The 26804-nt window shown below is 39.2% G+C and overlaps 1 protein-coding gene across 14 annotated transcripts in view; it reads right to left on the reverse strand.

Moving 5' to 3' along the window:
• tjp1b (tight junction protein 1b) overlaps nucleotides 1-26804 on the reverse strand; it is a 167477-nt gene that overhangs the window by 24060 nt on the left and 116613 nt on the right. For 7 of the 14 annotated variants that reach the window (XM_052122806.1, XM_052122805.1, XM_052122799.1 and 4 more), the window contains 16 exons: nucleotides 24748-24804; nucleotides 22012-22136; nucleotides 21436-21538; nucleotides 19841-20174; nucleotides 19235-19341; nucleotides 18661-18829; nucleotides 18262-18406; nucleotides 14973-15008; nucleotides 7557-7684; nucleotides 7262-7367; nucleotides 6989-7139; nucleotides 6019-6127; nucleotides 3170-3389; nucleotides 2565-2749; nucleotides 1851-1946; nucleotides 1669-1751 (listed from right to left, as the gene is read on the reverse strand). In XM_052122806.1, coding sequence (XP_051978766.1) covers nucleotides 1669-1751; nucleotides 1851-1946; nucleotides 2565-2749; nucleotides 3170-3389; nucleotides 6019-6127; nucleotides 6989-7139; nucleotides 7262-7367; nucleotides 7557-7684; nucleotides 14973-15008; nucleotides 18262-18406; nucleotides 18661-18829; nucleotides 19235-19341; nucleotides 19841-20174; nucleotides 21436-21538; nucleotides 22012-22136; nucleotides 24748-24804 — 2154 coding nt within the window. Of the gene's footprint in view, nucleotides 1-1668; nucleotides 1752-1850; nucleotides 1947-2564; nucleotides 2750-3169; nucleotides 3390-6018; nucleotides 6128-6988; nucleotides 7140-7261; nucleotides 7368-7556; nucleotides 7685-14972; nucleotides 15009-18261; nucleotides 18407-18660; nucleotides 18830-19234; nucleotides 19342-19840; nucleotides 20175-21435; nucleotides 21539-22011; nucleotides 22152-24747; nucleotides 24805-26804 lie in introns of those variants that run through there. The other 7 variants (XM_052122813.1, XM_052122812.1, XM_052122804.1 and 4 more) reach the window with 5 other exon arrangements.

Here is a 26804-nt window from a genome sequence, read left to right on the forward strand (position 1 = left end):
AATTGGTCATAAAATGCGATCTTATCTTCATCAAAGTATAGACAAACACAATGAGTTTAAGCTAACAACATATAAACAATTAAAATAGTTCATGTCTTTATTGAACACATCGCATTTAACATTCACAATGCTATGGAAAAAGTAAGTGAAACCTTGGATTTAATAACTGGTCGATCCTCCTTTGTCAGTAATAACCGCAAATGGCTTGAGGTCATTCCACAGCATCTGTGTTAGTTTAAGGTCTGGGCTCTGAATGGGCCAATCCAAAAGGAGGATTTTCTGTTTTTGAAGCCATTTTTGTAGTACATTATCCTGTAGGATCTCTTGATAAACTTGGGAAGTAATGTTTCCCTCGATGATGGCAAGTGGTCCAGGCCATGATGCTCCCTCTAACATACTTCACCATTGGGATGATTTTTTCATGTTGGTATGTGGTGCCCTTTTTACCCCATACAGTGTCAAGGTGGTCAAGGTGGTCTTTGGCAAACTTCAGGCATGCATCAATGCTTTTGTTGGAAAGCAGTGGCTTCCGTTTAATGTCCTGCCATGGACAACATGTCTGTTTAACGTTTTCTATATAGTAGACTCATGAACAGAGATGTTAACCAGTTCCATTGAAGTCTTCTGCTGTCACTCTAGGGTTCTTTTTAACTTCATTGAGCATTCTGCAGTGTGCCTTATAATCTTGGCTGGATGGCCACTTCTATGGAGATTAGCCACAGTAATAAATCATCTCCATTTATAGACAATAGTCTAACTGTGGACAGATGAATATCTGACTTTGTTGACGTCATTAGTCTAGTTCACATACTTTTTCCAACCTACACTGTGAATGTTTGAATGACGTTTCCAAGATGTACAAGAACAAGGGGGGGCTGGGTAGCTCAGCAAGTAAAGATGATGACTACCACACCTGGAGTCTCGAGTTTGAATCCAGGGCATGCTGAGTGACTCCAGTCAGGCTTCCTAAGCAACCAATTGGCCCGGTTGCTAGGGTGGGTAGAGTCACGTTGGGTTAAACTCCTCGTGGTCGCTATAATGTGGTTCTCGCTATTGGTGGGGCTCGTGGTGAGTTGAGCGTGGATGCTGCAGAGAATAGTGTGAGCCTCCACACGTGCTAGGTCTCCGCGGTAACGTGCTCAACAAGCCACGTGACAAGATATGGGGACTGACAGTCTCAGACGTGGAGGCAACGGAGATTCGTCCTCCACCACCCAGATTGAGACGAGTAACTATGCCACCATGAGGACTTAGAGTGCAGTGGGAATTCCAAATTGGGAGAAGAAAAAAAATATGTACAAGAACAATACAATATTTTGAATGTTCTTAGTTAAAACAGGTTGTGTTTGTTTATTGCTGTAACTTAGATGAAGATTGGCCGAGTTGCCACTGAACGTTATCACTGCTTTTGTCGGTAGTTCTATTATGAATATTATGCTATAGTACACATTTACCGAATAAAGGGAATTAGACAGCAATATGTGAGTGGAATTTAAAGTGCACAATGATAATCCTGGTTATTGCAGAATATTCACGATCAGGAAATTATGAAATATGCCCAGTTGTGAGGTCCGGATTGTGAGATTAGCCATGCAAAAATAGAGATGAACAGTCGGCTCAAATCACCATTGGATGGCAGTTAACTGAATTATCTGCATCCATACTTACTCGGTCAATGATCTGTTTAATGGTATGAAGACGGATGATTCCAGAACTCCGCTGGTCTGTGCCTGCATCTCTAGGTTCACTCTCTGAGAGGGAAAACAGTGTTGTTTCAGAACGCATGTGCAGATGTTTGGTTACTGGCATTGTATTTGAAGAAAATATGACTGAAATGCTACAAAACATACTCGCAAGTTCAAAGAGGTTGGGCTCCTCTCTGGCTATTTTCTCTCGTGCTACGTCCGCGATGGGTCCGAAAATGACCACAGGTCTCAGGAAACCAGCTTTTTATGCAGGAGAAAAAGATTTAAATTCCAAAAACCAAACACACAATGGCATTTGCAAACCATTTTCTTCCATTTTGTGACATATCTTTGAGTAAAACCGCATTTTCAAAGAGAAAAATACAAGGCATGATTAACCACGATATGATTTATGCATTGAGAACTGATTGGATTATGAAAAATGGGAGGTGTTTTGACCGGGACGTTGAGACTGAGGGTCAGGTTTAAACACAAGAGCATCCAAGAATATCCCCATAGTGATGGTTCTTTTTCAAATCTACTGTTATTTGCTATTATTGCCATAGCCTTTAAAGCTTTAACAGTCATTATAATACTGTTCATTATTGAATAAATTACATTTTGATGAAAGATTATGAAGACAAACTTTTTATATCTTTGGAATTACATGCACTGATAAATTGATCATAATAAGACCAAGAAAGTGTATTAAGTAAGTAAGCGGAGTCAGTTTTGATTTCAAGTTGTCTTTAAAGAGCCAATTTAAATGGGGACAGAGCAAGTATTGTCAGACAAACCTGCGAAACCTGCGATAAGCACCTATGGTTATGGTCAGATATAACCATGGCAATGACAAAACTGGCATTTGGTAGTGTGTACCTTCACGAAGCACCACTCTCTCATAAGCAGGAAACTTGGTTTGGACGGGCTGAGCTGACAGATCCTCTCTGCTCTTCCTCAGGTTTCGTTTGGAGCTCCGCAGACCACGGAACCTCCAGAAATCTGCCCGATCTCCTCCTGGGGTCTTTGGGAGTGTGTACTGTACACTTGACAGCTGCTCAGCCCTGCAGAGAATACAATAACGCTGAAGCTAGAGGCCGACCGATATATCAGTTTTACAGATTAATGTACTAAAGTACCAATAGTTGCTTTTTGGAACTATCGATTATCGAAAATCAACACTGATATTTGCTGGTATTCCTCCGTCAAAAGCCTTAATCTCGAACATATAAAGCATATTAATGAAGACAAGTCTTTGCACAATAAACGTGCATTTTGAATTTACGCATTTTGACTCACTGGCACTATGTCTGTGCCCGTCACATTAAGGAAAGTCTACGATTTTTTTGAAACCTACAATTAATATATATTTTTTTACTTTTTCCCAGTTAATCGGTTATCTTCCTTTTAAAACACCTTTAGTTATCCACTATCATTCAACCTCTAGCTGAAGCAACAAACTGATACATAAACAATCTTAAAACCTGTTCTTATTGGGGATGATGCCCCGCTCCACTTCCTGGTGGTTCTTGCCGATGCGGATGGCGAGCCAGGAGCCCAGCTTGCCGTTGTAAAGGGTATCGACCACTCTGAAAACCTCGCCCTTATTGAAGCTCAACCCATAGGGCGACTCCTTCTCGTATTCAAAGTGGGTCCTGATGTAGAATGAGTCGCCCACGTCGGACTCAACAATGCGGCGGTATACTGTCAAAAAGACGGCATGTGAATCAGCCAGCAGAGATACATACATTTCTAGATTATTGAGTGTAATTTAAAGATTATTATATTATTTAGAACTCGTCTAGCAGATGATATGATAAAAATGACTGTGGCAGTGGCTAAATTCAACAGTTCATATTAAAAAAAAAAAGCAACAAGCCACAATAGGCCGTGGTTACAGTTATTTTAACAAGATAAAGGGGAGATGTTAGACATAATATGTTTAAAATCCTGGTAAAATCACTGATGCAAGGCCTGTAGTGGCTTGTTTTTAGGCCTGTCGCAATTATTAAATAACAGTCTGATGGCAATTATTTGATCTAACTGCGGATATTTGAGACAACTGTTATTATTGGGCATTCAAATTCCAATCACATTTTAATGCCCAAAAAGGGGAATTTTAAGCAAATATGCTGTTTAAATGCAATTTATAATGTATTAATGCAAGTTTGTGTGTCATTCAGTTGAAATCCGAATCTGAGCATCACTGAGGCGCACTGCGGATGTCAACCAGCTCCTATCCTGAAGAGCGCGTGAAGCCAAACTCAAGCAAAAATATAAGCTAACTAGTATAAACTGTGATAGTGAAAGCAAAGGGCTCCAGTTTCACTTTAAACAATCGTGTAATGGCAAATATTCCTGGTTCATACATGCAGTGACACAAAGGAAGAGACACACGCTTTTACATGACATTTTATCATGAAAGCCCTTAAAGAAGAAAAGAAATGTCACAGCCCTAAAATTGTCAGTCAAATTTTATAATCGTGACAGCCCTATTTGTTATTTTTTATATAAAAAAGTCTATATTGAGTCAATATTTCTTCATGCCATATTCATTAATTTATAAAAAAAAATTGCATTTAATTTAAGTCAACGAAAATAAAGTTCACTATAACTATAATATATATCACTATATAATAATGAATATTTTTCATAGCAATTAATCGCTGATTTTTACAAATTTTGAAAATAATTATGGTTAAGAGGTCCTTTCTCCATCAGGGAATCACTGTTGTGTGTGGGTTGCGGTGTGTGTCTGTCTTATGACCCTGGATACAACCAGCTTCCCTACTCCAACCAGCGTTTACAACTAACACGGAGTTGAATGAAATGTCAGAATGAAATGTGAATACTGTAAATGTGTTAATCACGACTAAGAAAAATGTATGTGTAAAACATTTGAAATTAATCTCATGTGTTAACACATTAATTTCGACAGCTCTAATATAAACATATGTTGATCCAGTAACATGTAAACGACTGATAAACAACTGATAATAACTTAAATGAACTTGAATGAAACTTGAAAGAAGTATTAGCTACTTTGAGACGTTCCTCTGGGAAATCATTGAATCATCAAACAAAAACATTGTTAATGCAGTTAATATTTTGAAGTATTTTTTCTCGACTTATTTTCGGCAACAGTATGTTTCAGTTCAAATCATTTGATTATCATGACGTGTCTTTTTCATCTCACCTTTGTTATCGTTGGCAAGTTTTTATTTAAATTATTTATTTTGTCAATGATCATAAAGATGAGTTTAAAAGGCACATTATGATGAACCTTTAGAAATTGATGACCACTGTCTACCTTTAATACATATAGAATACTAATACACTATATACTGTATACACACACACACACACACACACACACACACACACACACACACACACACATATATATTTATTATGGATGTCGATTTAACTCATTCATTCAGTGCGATTAATTTAACAAAAAATAACACAATACGCAATTAATTGCATGCCAACGGACCATAATAAGCAAGTTTCCTGAGAAATGCAAGATTGTAGTACCGCCTGTTTACTCCAGAGGGCAGTCAGTGGAATTTCAGCGGTATGGGCAACGTGCAGTTTATACAGTGAAGAAAACACTTCAGTAGGCAGAACAACACAAACATGCATTGCGTTCTTACGTTCAAAACACTTGAAGCGCAAAATCAAACTAAGGGATCTCAAGATGTGTTCTAAGTATTAAACTATATTTAACTTGACTCAGTGACCTAAACATTTTATGTTTATGATGCAACGAACCCAAGACGCTACTCAAGCATATCTGATGCAGGTGTAAATTGACGGGTCCTTAAACAAGCCCTCATAATAAATCTCCAACTGATTGACAAATTCACTTGTGAAATGGATTGCTGTGAACTGTGTGATTGACTTATGATCAATAATATGGTAGTAAACAATACATTGTATTCTAAAGCCGCTTTTTGTATTGTCTTATTAATGATAAACTCATCTGCCACAAGAATGCATTTTAATTATCTGAATATTTTTTATATATAAATATATAATTTTTAAAGATTTAAAGATAACTATGTATAATTATTTCATCATTATATATTGAGTTATTGTTATATGAGGGGCTTTCTCAGCAAATATTTGTATATGCGATTAATCGGGACACGTTGTAATTAATTCGATACACATTTATATATATATTTATATATATATATATATGTATATATATATATATATATACATATCTACACACACACACACACGCATACATACATATTTACATACATATATATGCGGTGTATAAAATGTCAATCATATAAGATACATCAACATATCATATTCTCACCATCTTTCTTCTTCTGAGCCAGTATAGTGACCTCCTCTCCTTTGGGCAGGTCCAGCAGAAACAGCACTGCCTCTTCACGGATGATGTTTGCAAAGTCCACATTGTTTACCTGAGAACAGCAATTGAAATAAGAATCTTCTTAATGCGTCTCTTAAGGCAGCATAATGAATGAGGGAATTTAAGTTCAAAAGTTTGTTAAGTTCAATCTGCTTGGAGACAGATCTGAGCAATATTCTAAAAAAGCCAGAAAGTGTGACTGTGTACGTTGTGGGCGGTGTGTTTTCTGTAAAAGAAAAGGTGAAAAATATTTTTCTGTACAGAGAATGATCAGGATGAAAAAACAAAACAAAGAAAGATAAAGAGGCAACATTTGGCAGTGAGGTGACTGAATCGACGTCACCAGGTGAACCATCCTGCGAGAGGGCCGGCATCTTCACTCTTCACACATCCACTGAGGTTGAACAGTATTTATACGACAGTGGAGGGACATTTTGGAAGCTGGAACCGCTATAAAACTAGTGCTGCCATTAAAGAGCCCGTAAACAAAGGGTTATAAATGCAGGGACACCAAATATCCCTTCACTCGCAGACCTTTAAGAGTCCCACTCCAGTTATTCATCAGAACAGCTAAAAATCTACATTTACACGAAGGCCATATTAAATACATATTATATGGAAACAAATGAACCCCGCCTGTTTTAAAATTTTAAAATAACATATGATAGTACATTTAGAGATTTATTTGTACTATTTTTACCCCCTTCTCTCAGCAGTCTTCCATACCTACTTTTGAGATTTTTCAAAATGTTTCTAAGAACTAACCAGGATGGATTCATGACCCTTTAATGGAGTAACTAAGTCAAGTGTTTTCATATCAATCATAATAGGATGTTCGTAAAACACTATAAAGTTTCTAATGTAATCAATTTCAGTTTTAGAAAGTTGCTTGGCCAGTTAACAGCTTTCTCACCCTGAGAATCTGGTCTCCCTCTTCTAGACCCTCTTTGGCAGCAGGACTGTCCTCCAGAACACCTGCCACGAATATCCCAACATCATTACCACCCGCGAGTCTCAACCCAACACTCTCGCCCTTCTTAAACTTCACCAGTTTCATACTCGGCCTGCAGGTGGACACAAACATTCACAAACATGCCCAAAAACAATCTTGATATTGTTAAATGGACAAAAAATTGGTTTTCTGCACAGGTGTGGAAAAACACAGAGTTGAGGAACGCTGTGGTACCGTAAGATGCTGTCGTCATGGGTGACGCTGGGCACAGGGGCGTCTGCCGGACTGACGGGCAGGTCCACATCAGGCTGGCCGGGTTGGGCGTATACCGGCTTGGGCTCTGTGGATGTTGAAACAAGATCAGAAATACAGAACAAACATTCATGCCCAGAAGTATATTGGAACTTGCAATTTTTGGAAAGCTCTTGCCATTTTTTTGTACAATACGCATCAGGAGGAAATGCTTTCTCAAAAAGTGTATATACAGTATAAGCTCCTGTAAGTGTGTGCATGTGCAGTGACCTCTGACCTGGCAGAGGGGGGAGCTGTTTCTCTTCTCTGATAGCGGTCTGCTCTTTCGGCGATTCCTCCACCATCTTAGCAGGTAGGGGGAGCGGCCCAGCCTTCGAGATCCTCTCCTCATCACGACTCCTGTGACTGCGCATGTGGACACGAGGACAACCATAAGCAAAGCTGCTAGAACATTACACAGGAAATGACACTGAGCAGAGCTGGTTTGTCTTCAATTAGTGATGTCATGCTAATTGTAGTGATGTGAGATTTGGAAATGTGGATGTTTAGAGTAAAAATGACATAATATGGATCTTTTTCTCACCCATACCTATTATATCGCTTCAGAAAATATGGATTTAACCACTGGAGTCTTATGAATTACTTCTATGTTTCCTTTATGTGATTTTTGGAGCTACACAGGTCTGATCCCCATTCACTTGCATTGTGAGGACCTACAGAGCTGAGATATTCTTCTAAAAATCTTTATTTGTCTTCTGCTGAAGAAAGAAAGTCATACACATCTGGGATGGCATTAGGGTGAGTAAATGATGAGAGCATTTTTTATTTTGAGTTAACTATCCCTTTAATCGTCCTAAATGTTGGCTTCATTTTCTTTACACAAAATATAATTTTCTTTTTCTAAAATAATAATTTAAAATAAAATCATTTTCTAAAATCACTTTTCTTTGATGACTCAGCGAAATTAATTAGGGATTCAGTTTTTACTGGTTTTTCAGACACTACATGAAACACTATTTGAATTTTTTTTTAAATGCCTGTATCTCTCCTCTCTCTGCTTTCTTCTCTCCCTCTCTACCCAAAAGAGAGAGAAGGTCACAGCCTGGAGAATTTTAATTAAAAAAGAAATTCTAAAATGACTCATACTTCCCAAATTCACTTCATTGACTATTATGCATTGCAAACCATTATTGCCAAACACATTTAAGACCAGAAACATACTCTACGCAAGAACACAAACACAAACCTGAATCCTTGGCTAATGCATCGCAAGCATGCAGTCAAATTTTTTGACGTATTCCTGTCCGAATTACTGAGCCATTAAACCAGCTGTTTTAGCGTCCCCTTGCCGCAATACTTAGAATGCATCTTGAACTTGTGTTGTGATAAAGAATTGCGCTGTATTAACGGAACATGACTCTGGCGAGCAGGGTGGGACAGAGCGCCGTCTGGGCAGAGCGAGGCCGGGAAGATAAGTGGTTAAGGAGTTACACCTGTGTGCCACACCAGTCTTGCGTTCCAGTGAGGGGCGGCGGGAGTATTTAAGGAGAGGAGACAGCAGCAGACGGAGAGTCCTTGAATTGTTACACTGGTGCCGAAACCCGGGAAGGAGGAAGGATTCGCTGTCGTGGAGTCCTCGCAGTTGCTGTCTGCTGGAATCGGAGGAGCCACTGCCGTCCACCAGGAGGAGGAGCCGTTGCCGTCCATCAGGGGACAGAGGACTCGTTGCCGTCCGCCGGGATGCGGAGGAGCGGATGCCGTGCGCCAGGGGACAGAGGACTCGCTGCCGTCCGTCAGGAGGAGCCGTTGCCGTCCGTTAGGGGGCGGAGGAATTGGCGGAGTTGCTGCTGTCTGGCAGGAAGCGGACGAGATGTTGCCGTCCACTAGGGGAAAGAGGACACACTGCCGTCCGCAAGGAGGTGGAGGAGTGGCTGAGGATCAGTGTGTGTGTGTGTTCGGTGTGTCTGCAGGGAAGCGGCACGTGAAGTCGTTTTATGTTATGTTTAAGAAATAAATGTCTATGTGTTTGTCAAGACGGTTCCAGCTTCCTCCTTTCCCATCCTTGAATTGTTCCAGTTACAAAGTATGAAATTGAGCTTGTGTAGCTACAATTGTTTGCATTATTGTACTTGCGTAAAGCATATTTCATACAAATTAACTTTAATGATACCCCTTTACATAGTAAATACACAGTACTGTGTGCAATGAAAATGTGAGCTTTGTGCTGTTCATTTGAAACTGCTTGATGATTAATGCATGCTCTGCAGGACAACCAAAAACAACACTGCTTTTCCCACACTATGAAGCCTAAGCACACAACCCATAAAACACTGTTTACACCGAAAGACAAATGGCAGATGAGAGGGAGGGTGATGGAGAGAGAAAGAGAGAGGGCGTTTGTGGCTTGGGCAGCAAGGTAGTCTTGAAGGTCACAGCTGTGCTTTGCCGCTCCTTTGTTGGACTATATTTAGCGCAGCCTACCTGATCTAGAGAAATCAAGGAGACAAAGACACAACGAGATGGAGTAAGAGAAAAGGACTTCAGGTGCATCTCAGAGCACTATTCGTGATAGGAATGAGTCACGATGGTCAAATAGTCTTCTAATAACTGACTAGTCGATAAGCGAGTTTGACTAATTTACCTAGATATTTTCTGTTTGATATTTTTAGAGCTGATGCTTATATTTGAGTGTCAACTGCATGCTGTGCTTTAGCCGTGAAGACGGTTTGCATGGTAAGAAAAACTCACGGAAAAGTTGCATCTTTAAATTTATCACCATCAAAGCACCACCACTACACCTACAGACATTCTGAGGTAAGACTTTGGTCATTGTGCAGCATCATGAGTTGTTTTGTGATTGCCTGCCAGGAGCGTTGCACTTTTAAGACCAAGTTAAAATTAGTCCATCTTTTAAAAACTAATTTTAAGACCCGTGCATTCTGTTCCATTTCGTTCCAATAGGTCTAGCGGTTTTTAAATGCAAGAACACCTCTTATGTAATGCCCTTTACGAAATGCATCCGATTGGGGTCAGGTGAAACCAAAAACATCCAAATTGAGGGATTCTAATGAAACCTCCCAAGAAAATGTCCAGGTGAAATTTAAACCCAAATCAAAACAAAAAAAATTATATTTTGCAAAATGAAGACTACATTTAGGACGGTTAAGATTTTGCAATGTGGCATTATTAAGAACATTTTACCCCCTAATTCCCATTATAGTAACATGTCCAAACATTTTACTATTTACTATTCCCATTGGGGGGTACAATGTGCGTAACTGTCATGAAAATAATGCCACACTATAAAAAGTTTTAATGGCCCTTGTGGCAGGGCGGAGGGCGGGGCTGGGTCATGATCATACACACCTGGTCCCTTATCAGGCTAATCAAGCCTCCGAGAGGGATAAAGGCCGACTGCAGAGGATTGTGCGGGAGAGAGAGCGATAGTTTACGGACATGTCCGTCATGTGTGTGTTTGTGTCTGTTTAAGTTTATTATTAAAATATTATTTGTATCGTCCTTTCCATTGACTGCGTTACACTGGTGCCGAAATTCGGGAAGGAGGAGGGATACGTGTAGTAGAGTTCTCGCCACTACCGTCCACCCCAAAGGAGCAGCCATGGCCATCTTCCGGGGGACGAGGAGCCCGGCCGCCTGGAAGCGGACGACGGCTGCTGACCGTGAGGGGAGAAGGGGCACCTAACCGACCGCCTGAAGCGGTCAGGGCCGCTGAAACGCGGCGGGGTCTGAGACCGGCGACCGCGAGCGGGGAGGGGCTCGCTGCAGACCGCCTGGAGCGGGAGAACCACTGCCAGGTGCGGGGGAGACCCCTTCTGTTCCTCAAGAACAGGGGCTGGAGGTCTGCCTCCGATCCGCCCGGAGAGGCGCGGCTGTCGTCTGATAGAGGGTGGAGGAGTGGCCGAGGAACAAGCTATGGTGTATCAGAGAACTGGCGAGTAAGAGTTTTTTTTTTTTAATCTCTCTCGCTCACTGCCGTTCCGCGTTGGCCTTTTCCCTCTCGTTAAAATTTTACAGTGTTTTTTTGGGGGGGTACTACACTGGAAGTTAAAGGAAGTACCCCCCCTAGTTAATTATTTCTGTTTCCCTCCCCTTGTCCCCTCCCTCGTCCAGGTAGACTGTGATGACCTGCTGGCAGACGGGGCAAAAAGGTACGCCCCTCCCCAAGGAAAGGGGGGGTGGTGTACGTCATGCTGGGGGCTCCCCTGCCTGAGAGAACGAGGGAGAAATGTGGCAGGGCGGAGGGCGATGCCGGGAATGTGTTCATACACGCCCGGTCCCTTATCAGGCTAATCAAGCCTCTGAGAGGGATAAAGGCCGACTGCGGAGGATTGTGCGGGAGAGAGAGATAGTTTACGCACATGTCCGTCATGCGTCACAGCCTTAAAAATAGGCCTTATTATATTAAAAAAAAAAAATTTTATTTCATTCTATTGATTTTGTAGTAAAATAGGACCAGGACATATTCTTGCCAAGTTTCGTGGCAATCACCCCAACAGGTCTTCCTTAAGATCAATTAGTCGACTAGTCCTTCATGCAACCCAATGTTTTGTTGATTTTGAAGATGTGTAGTTTTGCACATCCCTAATGCATGAAGGCATTCCAAAATTGGCAAAAGGCCAAAGATGATGGTCTGGTCTGTGACCTTTATTGTCACGCTAAACAACAGCAAGCGACGTCTATTGAGTGCAGAAGTATCCCTCTCCCTCTCTCTTTTCATCTCTGCAGTGCCAGCCTTCCCAGCAATTATGGTGTGGCTCAATAAACAGCTTGCCTGATGACACCCAGGATAAGCGTGTGGCATAACGCACTATACCGCACAGTATTAAAGCCATCAAGGCTAGCATGAGGGTCTTTATAGATCTTATGATCCATAAAACACACTAAGAGAGATAAAATGCTTAGCGCTGAGGGGGTGGCTCTCGTATGTCTAGGAAATCTGTTCCACCACAGAGAACTATTACTTTCTGATGCTGAGCTATGATATTTTTTTTATCCTAAATCAGTGTAATTGTAATAGTATTATCAAAAGTGCTAGCACTTTGATACCAAGTCGATCCTAAAATAAGTCTTTCTTCGATTAACACTTTTTTATTGATTCATAAACAGAACACAGAATAAAACAGAATATAAGTGTATAGAATCAACCATTATTCCCTTAAACCCCCATCAAATCACCCTCCCAATCCCCCAAAACAGTCTTTCTTCCATATCAGTAGTACATAGTAACAACTCTGACTGGTGGTATTTGCACATGTGCTCTGTGAAGTATGCATGCACCTTGTGCTTCTTGGTCGAAATGTTCATCTTGACGGGGTATGCATGTAAACACAGTTATGTCTGAAGTTAATGTAAAAAGGCAGTGCATTTGACAGCATATTAGTTTCTGCAGTAGTATCGAAAATATTATCAAGAATTAAGGCTGTATCATTACAGATTTCCCAGTTTGATTCAATTCTGATTAATTTCTGATTGTGATACGATTTGATTCCGATTCATTTGGGTATATATTTCATCTAGAATGTCCATTTTGCTTACAAATGAAAGAAACTCTCTCTGTATAAATTTGACATGGAACCTTTTTAGTATATTACAAAATGTGTAGTTAAAAGAAAATTAACAACAGGGCCAAAACTATGCAGTTTAAAACAGATACTAATCAACACAAACAAAACTCAAGAAAACTTTTAAAGTAAAAGATTGATACTGGGATCTTACAAATGAAGATCGTAATTAATCTGAAAATCAAAAGAATCTTAAAAATGTACTGGTAATGATATCGACTTCATAAAATGATGGTATTATAATGACCCTAATTGGCGGACTCAAGTTTCCAAATGTTAATTTCTCGATGGAATGTGACTAGTTTTCTAGTCACATTCTAGTCACTAGAAAGAGAAAAGAAGAGAAATTGAGGGAACAGCTTTGCAGGACTTCTTTACACGCACGCACGCACGCACCTCTGTTAACAGACTGACAAGCCAGAATCAGGCCTGGTAAAATCAACCATGAAAGAGCAAATGAAAAAAAAAAAAAAAAAAAGTTCCAATTCCTCCTGGATCTCACTCTTACACAATTTTCGAATCTTGTGGTGACTGCAAACAAGTCGGTGGATCACGACTGAGTCCATTGAATGCACACAATTAACTATCCATCACTTCCTCTGTTACATGCACTAAGGAACAAGAATAAGAACTTGTATCTTCTCTCATTATGTTCTCAGTCCAACAGAAAATTTTGCTTCATGTTCTAACAAGCCCCTTTTCCACCAACACAATGCCAATGCCCAATTTGGCCACGTTCAACACGCATCCACCACAGAAAAGGCAGTTCTGGGGGGAAAATTGTCTCTGCTCTAGCAACTTAAACCTGATGGGAGACGCTAACATCAGTAAAGTTTTAAACACGTACTCCACGTACAGGATGCTTGACGCAAATTTCGTCATTCCCCTTGCAAAAAAAGCCATAAACTTGTCGAAAATTCACCATTGATAATTTTTATATGCAAATGTGCTGAGGCAAACTTGAAGCAAATTGTCCATTGTTTTCAAAGTTATGCTGCAGATTCACCACTACCTGTGAAGAGTTGTAAACTTCTGGCAAACATTTGCAGTGAATCACAAGCTCATTTGCATGTGAAAATGAGTGGCAAATCTGCTGAAAATTTGTGGCAAATTTGAGGGTAACCGTGCATCTCTGAACGGGAAGAATGCGCATGCGCCTGGAATTATTTGCAATAATTAGTGGGTCCACAAGGTGGCAACACTCACATTGAGCCTTTGCATACACGAAGGAGTGCTAGATGTTATCGCTGGTAAAAAACCGAAGACAAAGAGTGGATGTTCACATCAAGAGCACTTGGAGAGGAGTCTTAAGGAATATAAAAGACATCTTTATGGGTCTAAACTCCAGAAGAGAAACAGGCCAGTATCTCATAGCAGTCATAAACAACTGCCAACCGCCTGCGTATGTGCGCATCATCAAATGGAGTATACTTTGAAAAGCTAGTGTTCAGCTGTACGAAGATGCTCAGCATTCGCGTCAAAACCGAATAATACTTTGGGCTGAAGTTATAATGTCCATTTGCAAACATATGAAAGAAAATCCCTACAGCTCACTTGTGTGATTAAAAAATATTACTTTTAACAAATTAAAAACAGGGCCCAAAATATGGAGTTAATTTGCTATTTAATAAAAAGATAATAATCAACACAACCATAATTCATGTAAACCTAAAAATCAAAAGTAGTTAGATTAACCGAATGAGGACCGGTATCATTGCAGCTGACAAAATAACACAGCTGAGACCAGCTCTGATGTAAAGACTGTGATGCATGGTTAATGAGGGTGTGAATGGATACTGATGCCACAGGAGCATGCTGGGATTGGGCTGTACAAACAAACACATTTTCAGTGCCAGGTTGGTTTGTTGAACTGCATTCCCTTTGCCTGAGATTATTGATGTTGGGATAGTGAAATTTTACACTGAAATGAACACATCAATGTTCACATTAAACAAATAAATCAGGAAAATCATATTTAAGCACATTGCTCAATGTCACACTATGCACACATGTTGGTTTACACCACATGCTTTAGTGCAAAGCCCACAAAAGCTTTAGTTTGGCTAGCTTAGTTCTGAAGCTCTGGCCGTTAACCGGACCCAAACACTTACACTGGGCGGGTTCTCTGAGATGCCGGCCCTGCGGACCTGATTCAAAACAACAATCAAAAGTCAATTAAAACGACATTGAACTCTGATCTAAAAAAAGTATGTGGTCAAATATGGCTTTGGTTTGTTTATTTGAAGGTGAAGTGTGTAATTTCTGCACCACTAGTGGCAACAAAATGAACTGCAACCTGTTTCCAAACAGGTTTTCACAAACGCTCCCGTCTTATATTGGTTGATTACAGATAGCTCTGCCTCAACCTCACACCCTTACTTGAGCCAGTGTTTGCAAATTGGACCGATCAAACAGAGTAATATTTTGAAACCACCACAGAGCCAAAGTATTTACACTTTACAGGGAAATCAATTTACGAATGGCTTACTTGGACTACTTCCACATTAATCCGGATTTATAAACTGCGTTTTTTCTCTCGAAACGCTCTTCATTCCACACTGCCGTGCTTGTCCACACTGAAACGCTATAAACGCTTAAATCCTGGGAAAAAAAGAAGCCTGGCCGTGAAATGCAATTACCCTTGTGTTCCGCCTCTGGACAGCAATTTCAAATAAACTTACCGTCACCTTTGAAGGAATGCAATGTGAAGGTTGTATAAAGCTAAATTTATCTTTAACAACTCCATTTTAAAGTGGATAGCAATCAATCTAGATTGTTTTGGGTTGAATGGAAAAGTTTTGGCACCCCTGATCAAAATTTCTGTTGCTGTGAATAGTTAAGGTGGCCTGATTTCCAAAAGCCATAAAGTTAAAGATGACACATTTCTTTAATATACTAAGCAATGTTTTAAATAAATACTTTTTTAAATCCATCTATTACAGTTTCAAAATAGCAAAAAAGGAAAAAGGCCCGAAGCAAAGGTTTGGCCACCCTGCATAGTCTGTACTTAGTAACATCCCCTGGCAAGTATCACAGCTTGTAAAAGCTTTTTGTAGCCATCTAAATGTATTTAAATTCTTGTTTGGGGGATTTTCACCCATTCTTCCTAGCAAAAGGCTTCTAGTTCTGTGAGATTCTTGGGCAGTCTTGCATGCACTGCTATTTTCAGGTCTATCCACAGATTTTCGATGATGTTTAGGTCAGGGAACTGTGAGGCCCATGGCAAAACCTTCAGCTTGTGCCTCTTGAGGCAATCCATTGTGGATTTTGAGGTGTGTTTAGGATTATTATCCTGTTGTAAAGGCCATCCTCTTCATCCTTTTTTATAGATGGTGTGATGTTTGCTTCCAGAATTTGCTGGCATTTAATTGAATCCATTCTTTCCTCTACCAGAGAAATGTTCCCCTGTGCCGCTGGCTGCAACACAAGCCCAAAGCATGATTGATCCACCCCCGTGCTTAATAGTTGGAGAGGTGTTCTTTTCATGAATTTCTGCATCCTTTTTTCTCCAAATTCTAGTTTGAAGTTAAAGGCAAATTTTTGCATTTTTTTGGCATTGTGGCCAAAAAGTTATATTTGAACTTCATCAGTCCACAGGACATGTTTCTAAAATGCATCAGGCTTGTTTAGATGTTCATTTGCAAACTTCTGATGCTGAAATTTGTGGTGAGGATGCAGGAAAGGTTTTCTTCTCATGAAGGTTATATTTGTGCAGGTGTCGCTGCACAGTAGAACAGTGCACCACTACTCCAGTGTCTGCTAAATCTTCCTTAATTTGCCTTTCTAGCAATCCTACGAGGAGTTCTCTCTGAAAGTTTTCTTGGTCTTCCAGACCTCAACTTGAACTCCACCGTTCCTGTTAATTACCATTACTTAATTACATTATGAACTGAGGAAACAGCTACAATAAAACACTTTGCTATCTTCTTATAGCCATCTCCTGCTTTGTGGGCATCAATTATTAAAATTTTCAGAGTGCTATGCTTAGAGGACCCCATGGCTGCTGATTGTTGGGACAAGATTTGAGGAGTCAGAGTGTGTACAGAGCTTTGAAATTTGCATCACCTGGCCTTCTCAAATGATGATTGTGAACAAGCCAAAGCCCTAACAAGCTAATTAAGGTCTGAGAACTTGGTAAAAGTTATCTGAGAGCTCAAATCTCTTGGGGTGCCCAAACTTTTGCATGGTGCTCCTTTCCTTTTTTTCCTCTCTAAAATTGTACAAAATAAAAATACATTAATATTGCTTAAAACTTCGAAAAGAATGTTTCATCTTTAACTTTATGCCTTTTGGAGATCAGTTCATCTTCTACTCACTTAACTATTCACAGCAACAGAAACTTTGACCAGGGGTGCCCAAACATTTGCATGACACTTTATCTCCATTGTCCCAGTCCATACTTAAAAATGTATCCACTTGGGATAGCATTTGTTTTTAAAAGCTCAGTTTTCGCTGGACAAAAACGACATCTCAGTGTGGATGGAAGGCACAATTTGTCCAAACGTAGAGAAAAAGATGCATTTTCAAATTGATCATGATTAACGTGTACATACTACATAGTATTAGAGTTGTACATTAAACTGGGATATGAGAAAGTATTTTAAGTTTGAAAAAAATTACACACTTTACCTTTTAATTTAAGATTTTATTTAGAAGGCAGGGACAATTTTGGATGAAATTTGTGTCCTCTTATCCCTAACAGTGTCACACTTCCATTTATCTATCTAGGCCACTTCCAATTTACAGACAAATTTTGTCAAATTCTGCAGTACAGTCTGAGAGAGTCCATCACAGGGTTGAGCTCTTATCAGCAAAGAGCAGGCCTGAAATTACTACGGCAAAAAAAAAAGAAGAGTTGAACGTAACTCAAGCCAATAAAAAAAAAGTACACCTAAATCTGTTGAAGTGGAAATGTGTGTTTCTTACTAAAATAACAGTTCTATTTGAACAATGAATTTCCATTACTTTTCTGTAACCTTTCCAGCGGCATGTGGTTACTAGATAAGAATATTTAAAATAATTTTGATTCAGAAAAATTCACTAATGAATCACTCAGACCATTCTGTAAACCCTTTGACTGATTCTCTGACAAGAACTGAATCAAAAAAATTATTTGCTCAGAAATCGAACAAATGTGCGAGCAAGTTTCACTCCACAAAAGTTTGACATTCACTCCATACAAGAGAAATATCGAACCGTGGGAATACTTTAGAGGACAGCATATCTAGGAAAATGGATATTCATTAAAGAAATATGCATGACTTAAGATTGTATTCATGTCCGTGACTTTCCAGGACTGTAAAACACAATTGAAATTTCCAGGTTTTCCATGACTGTGGGAACTCTGAATAGAAAACAAGTGAGGAGGAGAAATTAAGAAAATCAAGCAGTGGAACAGACCTGCCATTGCTGATCTGTGGCGGAGAGTGTCTGGAGTGGTCCGAGGGCTCAGAGCGACGGTCTGGAGAACGTGACCGACTGGTCCTCTTCCGGTCGTGGGATCGGTTGGAATGATCGGAGGCCACGGAGTGGATGTCTGAAATATCTTACAAACAAACCCATGATTTCACACCATTTCATGTGTGTGTTTTCATTTTAAATGTCCACTCAACAGCTTTTCAATCACAACCGATTCAACTGTGCTACGGCACAGTGACTATAAGATTTCCAATTATTGGTTCAAATGGATAGAAAAATGGTGTCTCTATAAATGACACCATTTACATTTTTGGGTGCACTATACATCTGAGAATTATTTTTAGCCGGTAGAAATGGAGAACACACAGAGAACTCTCTCACCATCTCTATCAGAAGCGTTGGCTGAGGGTATGCTGTCGTCCATGTCGGGGATATTGAGCAGAGTCGCCCTCTCGTCCCTCTGCACCACCATCTTGAGCTTGCCCTTTGACCTCTCGATCAGCTTCTTAGCATCGATCAGGGACAGGTTCTCAGTCACCGTGCCATTAATCTATTAGAAAGAGTAATTCAAAGGAAAGCAATTGAGAGGTATCCATTGCTCAGAACTGTCCATCTCAATCAGCAGGAACTTTTGCTGTAGTTAAAATAGTCTTACTGCTTTGACAGTGTGTCAACTACACAAATTGACAAAAGTCACGTTTTATTTCTTTATTTCAAAATTATATATATATATATATATGTACTGTTTATATGTATATTAAATGAATGATAAACATTTATTTGAATCTATTGACAGCCCAAATATTTTAAAGTCGTAATTTCTTTTTAATAGGTCGAACGAAGTAAAACCGAAATCTATCCATCCAAGTAACCAGTTGAAAATCACTGACTTAATTGACTCCTCTCAATTTTACCCACTTGCTTCTACTCCTCTAGAGGTTGTAATTTATCTTACCTTGAGCACTACATCTCCCTCCTGTATGTTTCCGTCTCGGGCTGCTAGGCTCTCCGGGGAAATGTCCTTTACAAAGATGTGGCTGGCCAGGCGAAGCCCGTATTCTGCTTACAGAGTGAAACGCAGCAAACACACACGCCATGTTAGTATAGGTTAGCTAGATGTAGTTTTATTTCAATGGCAATGTAACATATTCTGACCATGTTAGCACATTCTTGGCTATATATATCAATTTCCCCCCCAAAAAATCATATTATTTTCTAAAATTCACAGTGTGTCCTTACTCCATGCAATGCAATAAATTGAAAAGCTTTTTACATGCAAACGTTTTTATCCTAAACAACTACAACCATGTTGAGCAAGAGGACATTTTGCCAGTAATTTTGGTTTCTGTTTGTTTCTATGTCACAACGGGGGTCTGAAAACTTTGCATTAAACATCAAATACGTTCCGATTGGCTGCGATTGTTTCGCGATGCACAGGAGTTTCACTTCCAGTGATGGCACCTGTTGCTGCTTGGTAATGTTAGAATTTGAAATAGCAATGCAAAATGGCTGAATGTTTTTGGACAAAATTAGCCAGCAGCGTCGACGCGGTCATCTTCACCTTCATTTTTGCGGGACTTGATAAGGGTGACCTTGGCTGGGCGTGGGGGGAGGTTGGAGGACACAGAATGGCGGTCCGAGCGTGGTGACAGACTTCTCTCTCTGGAGCCGCTGCGTTCTCTGTCCCGGTCCCTCCTCCCACCCAGCCGGTCGCCCCTGCCACTCCTCCGGCCTGTGGCTCCGCCCCCGCTGTATGCACTGGGCCCACTCCGTGCACTCCGTGACTCGTAGATCTCATCCTCGTAGCTGTCATCATCCTCGTCGTGCTCAGACATGGTCTCGCGCTCGCCCAGGCGGCCCATTGGGATCTGAACCTTCTTTTTTCTCCTGATGGTCTGGATGGAGGGAGAAACAGATTTAAAGGTGTCATGTCATGATGAATCAAATTTTGCTTGATATTTTTACATATAAGAGGTCATTCTACGATAAAAACATCCTGTAAATTTCAGAACTCAAAACTTCACCCCCAATGCAACAAAAGCATTTATTGAAACCAACCAAACTTCCACGACTTCCCCACCTTGTTGTGATGCCCATTAATACATGACCGCCTCTTCAGCAACAACATCAATGTCTACTTTACATCATTGCACCCTTGGTCCCACCCACCGGTGCTCAGTTTGTGATTTCATGACGAGAGAGCAGGACAGACAGGCCTAGTATGGCCTAATAACTATTCCTGACCAAAGGGGACCCATCTGGACTATTTTGAATCATTTTTGTATATAAACATGCACTAGACAGATGTCTTTGACCATTGTCATGTATCTTGTGCCACTTTTAAAAGATGCGGCGTCAAGTTACAACTCTGAAATGGAGACTTTCGGTTTCATTCAGCTGCTCTGCCTTTTGCGATTTTAAACACCAATGCGTCCAGGACACGCTCTTACGCTCATCTGCGGCATTTTTAATTGTTGGTGTATGTAAACATACACTAGATCAAGGGTACTCAACATTGGAAAGCTGGGGGAACAGAAAGCAGGATGGCTTTATCCTCGAGAGCCACACACTTTTTTATAGCCTAATGATTATTTAATTTATTTATTTAATTATAAAAAAAAAATAGATTTTAATTACTTATTCATATTAATGAGGCAAGTAGACGATGCTAAATATGCCATTTAATACATCCTGTACATGTAATTAACATAAAAAATGTAAATAAAAACATAGATGTATAGCTTAATTTAATCATATATGAATGTATGTAGTCTGTTTTAGTTTTTTTATAAAAATATACACTTTTACAATTAGGCCATATTCTGCAGCACAATGCACCACTCTAAAAAAAAACAAAAAGGAAAAAATTTACAATTAAAAATTATTATTTTAAATGTCAACATGCCAGATACAGAAAGAATATATGATCTGTTCTATTGTCACTGTCAAATAAAGTCATGACACACTGGCTAGTAAACTAAGCTTAGACTTACAGTTATTTGCATTGTATGCAATTATTGCTCATATTTATGCAGTAATATGCAAATTTCACATGGGATCATGATCTCCACGTCACAGATTCTTTTTATTACAAATGATAAATCTGTATCTTAAAGCAGAAAGGGAAAGTATATGAATAAAGACGGGAATACGTACTATTTTTGCATTCTTCCCACTTTTCCGAAGCTGCTGCACTGCGTATGCGTGATCCACGTTATCCATGGAGACAGCATTGACCATCACCACTCTGTCATTCTCCCTGCCGAGGGCAAAAGACAGTAAGCAAAAGTGCCACTCTAACTGATCTCCGAGCGAGACAACACTGAGCAAAGCTTCATCAGCATTCCTGTGTGCTCAAACATTTACAGGTTCTGAAACTCAAGGCACTTTCCACAAATAAGGTACACTTTGGTGTCCCATTATTTTTTTTTAAAGCACGAGAGGCACAAAATATTTAGGCTAAATTAGATATGTTAAATAGACTATTTGTACCATTAATCACTTTACAATAAGGTTATTTTTGCATCATTAGTTAACTATATAACTACATTTCAACACATACTAATACGTTTTTTTAAACTTAACAGTAAATGTATTCAAATGTGTTATTACACAAAGTATTAAACTCTATTTAGACATACATTTTGATGACGGCCTGAGATTTGGACCCTATTTTGTACCTTATTCAATGAAAGTGCAATAACAGTGGAGAGGATAAGAGATCAGTCTTACTGCAGCAAGCCCTCAGCTGGGCCTCCCTTCAGCACATCAGATATGACAATGGATGTTTCCCCGCTCTGAAAGTGAGGGTTGTCCCTGCCACCTGAGATCGCGATCCCAAAGCCAAACCCTGGTGCCTGTGAGAAACACATCTGAATGTTAATAGCTAGCAGTCTATGATTTGCCACTGGCTGATATATGTTCATATTTCACTCACCAGTGATTGTGTAGAAAAGTAGGGAATAAATTCTGCAGTGAGATCCCTTCACAGCGAGAGTAAAAGTTTGATTGGACTCAATCCTTGTAATGTGTGTCCAAAGTCAAGATTCACTCAAACCATTTGTCATTGAATAACATCTCTTTTAATTAGAGATCGACCGATAATCTGCCCCCGATAACTGGCACCATTTAGCGGGAATTTCTGAAATCGCAAGCAAGACAGCCATTGCAGAAGTGTGTGTGAGAGAAAACAATGCTGGGGACTGTCCACAGTTAAAGTGACTTGCTTTTACAACATATGATTCTACAAATCAATGTAAATACTTGTAAATAGAACAAATTATGCATGTAAACAAAAAATATTTGTGATATAATGTCATGTTTATTGAGGAATACATGGATTTGTTCATTTTTAAAAACTGATTAAATATAAGTGTGAAAAACTAATTAAATATAATTAGTACAATTATTATTTTCGAAATGTACCTAGTTAGAAGGACCCCTGTATAATTAACAGCATTAGCTGGGAGAGAATTTCTTTCATATGCAAGCAGAATTGAGAGCTTGTGAATCAGATCGAAAAATCTGTATTAACACCCAGCCCTAACAAAACTCTCCATAACGGAGTCACGATTAAGGCCAACGCAACACTCGTGACATCACTGCACCATGTTTGAAATGGAATGCAGTGGTAGTACAAATTAGCGGTTGACCAATATATCGGCTTTACCTATTAATTAGCATCGATAGTTGCTTTTGGAACATAATTGCTTTCATCTTAACTCACAGTTTTGAATAAAAAAATTCACTTATGATTCATAAAGATCCAATTACTTTTTATTTTCAGGGGTTGAGGGAGAGTCAGATTTGTTGCAGTAAGGTTGTAAACAAGAGCACTCTAAGCTAGTTTTGTTGATCAGTAGCAGTTTTTTAAAAGACAGTTCAAGATTCACCCATTTGATTTTATGGACTGAGATTATATTGTGTTATTTGGAGTTTATTATTTGAAGTGTTACTTATTGGTTCAGTTTGGATGTATATCTGGAATTTTTATTTCTTTTTCAATAATAATTTTTAGTAGTTACAAAACATTCGTTATTGTTTGATTGAAATGTTTTCTTTCGTGTTATTGATTTTTAAAACTATCAACCAAATGATCAGTTATCTGCCCGTTTCCCAACTTTGGCAAAATCGACTATGGGTCGATCTCTAGTACTCATGCTCACTGAACACTGCGTTTTCACATTTTAGCTTTTTAAAAATTTACAAATCCATGAATTCATCAATAATTATGACATTATTACATGCACTGAATTAGGGCTGGGCGAGATGATAATTTAGACGACAAAGAGGTTTAGCTGTATCGTGTATTGTGTAAACATCCATGTGCGCAGCTTGGGGTTATCTATCAGTAGGGAGGGCTTCACGTGTGTGGCAGAATTTAAGAAACATAGACAGAGTTCTTATGGCATAAAAACATTTTCGTCAAAGCACATTCAATGACATTCATTTTGCGTTTGGCACTTAAGCGCTTTATATGATTCTCATCTGACATGCTCATCTGAGTTTCATACAAGTGTCACGTACGCTCCGCGTGCCAAAAGATGCGCTCTGCATTAATTTAGTCATGTCGTTTTTTGCAATAAATATTTATATAACTTTTGTTAACACTGAAAAAAATATCCACGATTATGTGAACACTTCTCGCAGATTATCTACAAGAAGTGTTTATTTTCATTGGATTTTTTAAAATTATTATTAATATGTATTATTTTCTTTGCTGCATTGCTCTGGGAAAACACTCAGAAGAGAATCATTATACCAGACCGCAGTGTTGCTGGACATTAATTGTTTTATTTAACGTGTTGTAGTGTTGCGTTACTCTCTAATTATAAAGTGCTTTATTGAAAATATTGAGTTAGGTTGCGTTATAGTTTTGATGTGTTATGTCACACAGATCACTTGCAGTGTACACAAGGGCTATGTTCGGAATAGCACATTACTTATTATTTCTAAGGTATTTACTATGCCGAGTAAGCACATTTTCTGCATGCATGGAATTCCTGTATGGCCTACTACATTTGCTAAAATATGCAGCATTGTGTTTAGTACACTGTGTGTAGCATTGTATACTATATCCCACAATGCAATGTCCTCAACCATCAATTACTAGTATTAAGAATAAACCTGAAGTAATATCTGCCGCAATTTTTTTTTTTACTTATTATTTGACTGGACTGCCAAGAGTGGGGATGTTTTCACCAAAAAACATTTAAGAACCATGCGCATAATAATGTCATTTGACAATGAGGCATACTGCATTTTAAAATGTTTTTAATTGCTGGCTGCATACTGGTTGTATGTAATGCTACATTTCACATTATGCCACATTTCAGTCTGATATGTGGTTGAGCAATATTATAATAAACTTTCCTTGAGAAACACAAGATAATTTTTCAGCAACTTCTGAGAGGCTTTCTGTAAGATCTGAGATATTACGCAGACCAACAATCAGAATTAAATACTCACCCTGTGTAGAGTTACAGTGTGCTGTTCCCATATTACGGTTTCCTCCATTGCTGCACTCTGCATTGAGAAACAGGCAAAAAAACAAGATTAATTGCAAAACATACAAATCGTTAGATTAACGTCAACAACTTTAATTGCTTATGTTCCCACACAGCCCAGAGCACGCAGATACACTCATTAAAATAGAGGAAACCAAAACACACACTTGGAAAACTCTTGAAAGCGTTTCTTTGGGGTTTAATGGCAAAAATTATTGTAAATCCTTCATTGAGCGTTAATGACCTTCCTACGTGTTATGTAAATGACTCAGTTTCCTTAACTGTCCCATGCGGGGTTTCACAAGCCAGGCTGATCTCACAAGTCTCTGAACCTTTGATGGTGTTCTAGCAGAGAAGGACATGGAGAGACGTCCCTGCTGACATACAACAAATCCACCTGAGGTGCTCAAGCATTGATTTATTCATTTATTACTACAATGCTTCTGCAATGCGGTCTGCTCTAAGTTTCAAACATTCATGGCAACAACACTAGTGTCACACATTTGTGGATCATTAGCTTCAACTAATAAAACACATTCAAACTGATTCAGTCACAATAAAAAAAAAAAAACAGAATCCCTTCGATAGACGACAAATTACAAATTAAATTACATACATTGCAAAACATTTAGAAGGGACTTGATTAAATCCACTGGGAATTGACTGGATTGGATTTTGAAAAGTTTCTGCTTTTATTAGCTAAAGATGATCTTTTACATTCAAATACATTTTTCGATCCCAGCTTAATATGCTGAGACATCAATATGTAAATTAGGGTGAGTAATTAATGACAGACATTCAGTTTTTAGGAGAACTATAGTGTGAAAGTTTATGAAGTCATTTTGATGACCATGTTATCCTTAAATGGCTGTGCTTGAAAAACTGAGCATTATGGATAGCAGGTTACATCTCTAGAATGCTACAAATATGTCGTCTACTCAATCATGGCTACGGCGAGACTTTAAGAGAGGAAATTCATGGAGGATTTAAAATGTCATCCATGTCAGGACCGGAGGCTGCACCTGGCAGGATATCCACGAGTTTTACACAACACGCACGCACTTATTCTGCACAACCCCATTTCCAAAAAAGTATGGAAAAAGCAAATAAAAACAAAAAAGGAATGATCTGTAAATCACCCTGAGCTATATTGAAAGCAGTACACACACCGACTTATTTTTTACCTTGCAAATGTTTTTATTTATTTATTTGTTTAATATACTCACTTCAAATCAGAAGATTGCAATACATGCTAATAACAAGAATCGTTTGAGCACTGAAGACACAAGTTCAAGTTTAGCCAGCAGAAATTTCCCCCATTGCACATGCATGTGGTCTGAGACTTTGTCCCACTGGAAAACCACTTCTGAATGTGCATGATCTCCGATCCCTCGATGTTAAAAACTGTCATTTGTCTGTAATGGATATTATGACATGGATTTGGGAATACTTCTATAAACCTTTGTCAGTCAAGACCACTCGCTACGGCATCCACAGACGCAAGGTAAGGCTTTACAATGAAAAGCAGAAGCCGTACATCAACACCGCCCAGAGGCGACCCTGACTTCTCTGGGCTCTGTCTCATCTAAGTGGAAAGTAGATGTGTGGAATTGTGGTCCAACGAGTCCACATTTGAAATACTTTTTGAAAAACACAGCCGTAGCGTTATCCGGGCCAAATTGGAAAAGGACCATCCAAGCTGTTATTAGCGTCAGGTCCAAAAGCCAGAGTCTGTATGGGCCAGGGGTGTGTCGGTGCCCAAGGCATGGGTAACTCGTACATCTGTGAGGGCACCATCAATGCAGACAGATATGTACACATTTTGGAGCAATATATATTAAATTCAGCACGGTCTTTTACAGGGACGTCCATGCATTTTCCAACAGGAAATTCCGCTTGCAAACGTATCAAACTTGTGTTTGTTAAATGATTTTAAAACAATAAATTAACATCAATTTCAAGCTAAAGTTTCAACTTTTCAAAACTAATCTTGAGACCCTTGCTTAATTTTCTATTCTG

This window comes from Xyrauchen texanus, chromosome 49, assembly GCF_025860055.1.
Source record: "Xyrauchen texanus isolate HMW12.3.18 chromosome 49, RBS_HiC_50CHRs, whole genome shotgun sequence".
Lineage (NCBI taxonomy): Eukaryota > Metazoa > Chordata > Actinopteri > Cypriniformes > Catostomidae > Xyrauchen > Xyrauchen texanus.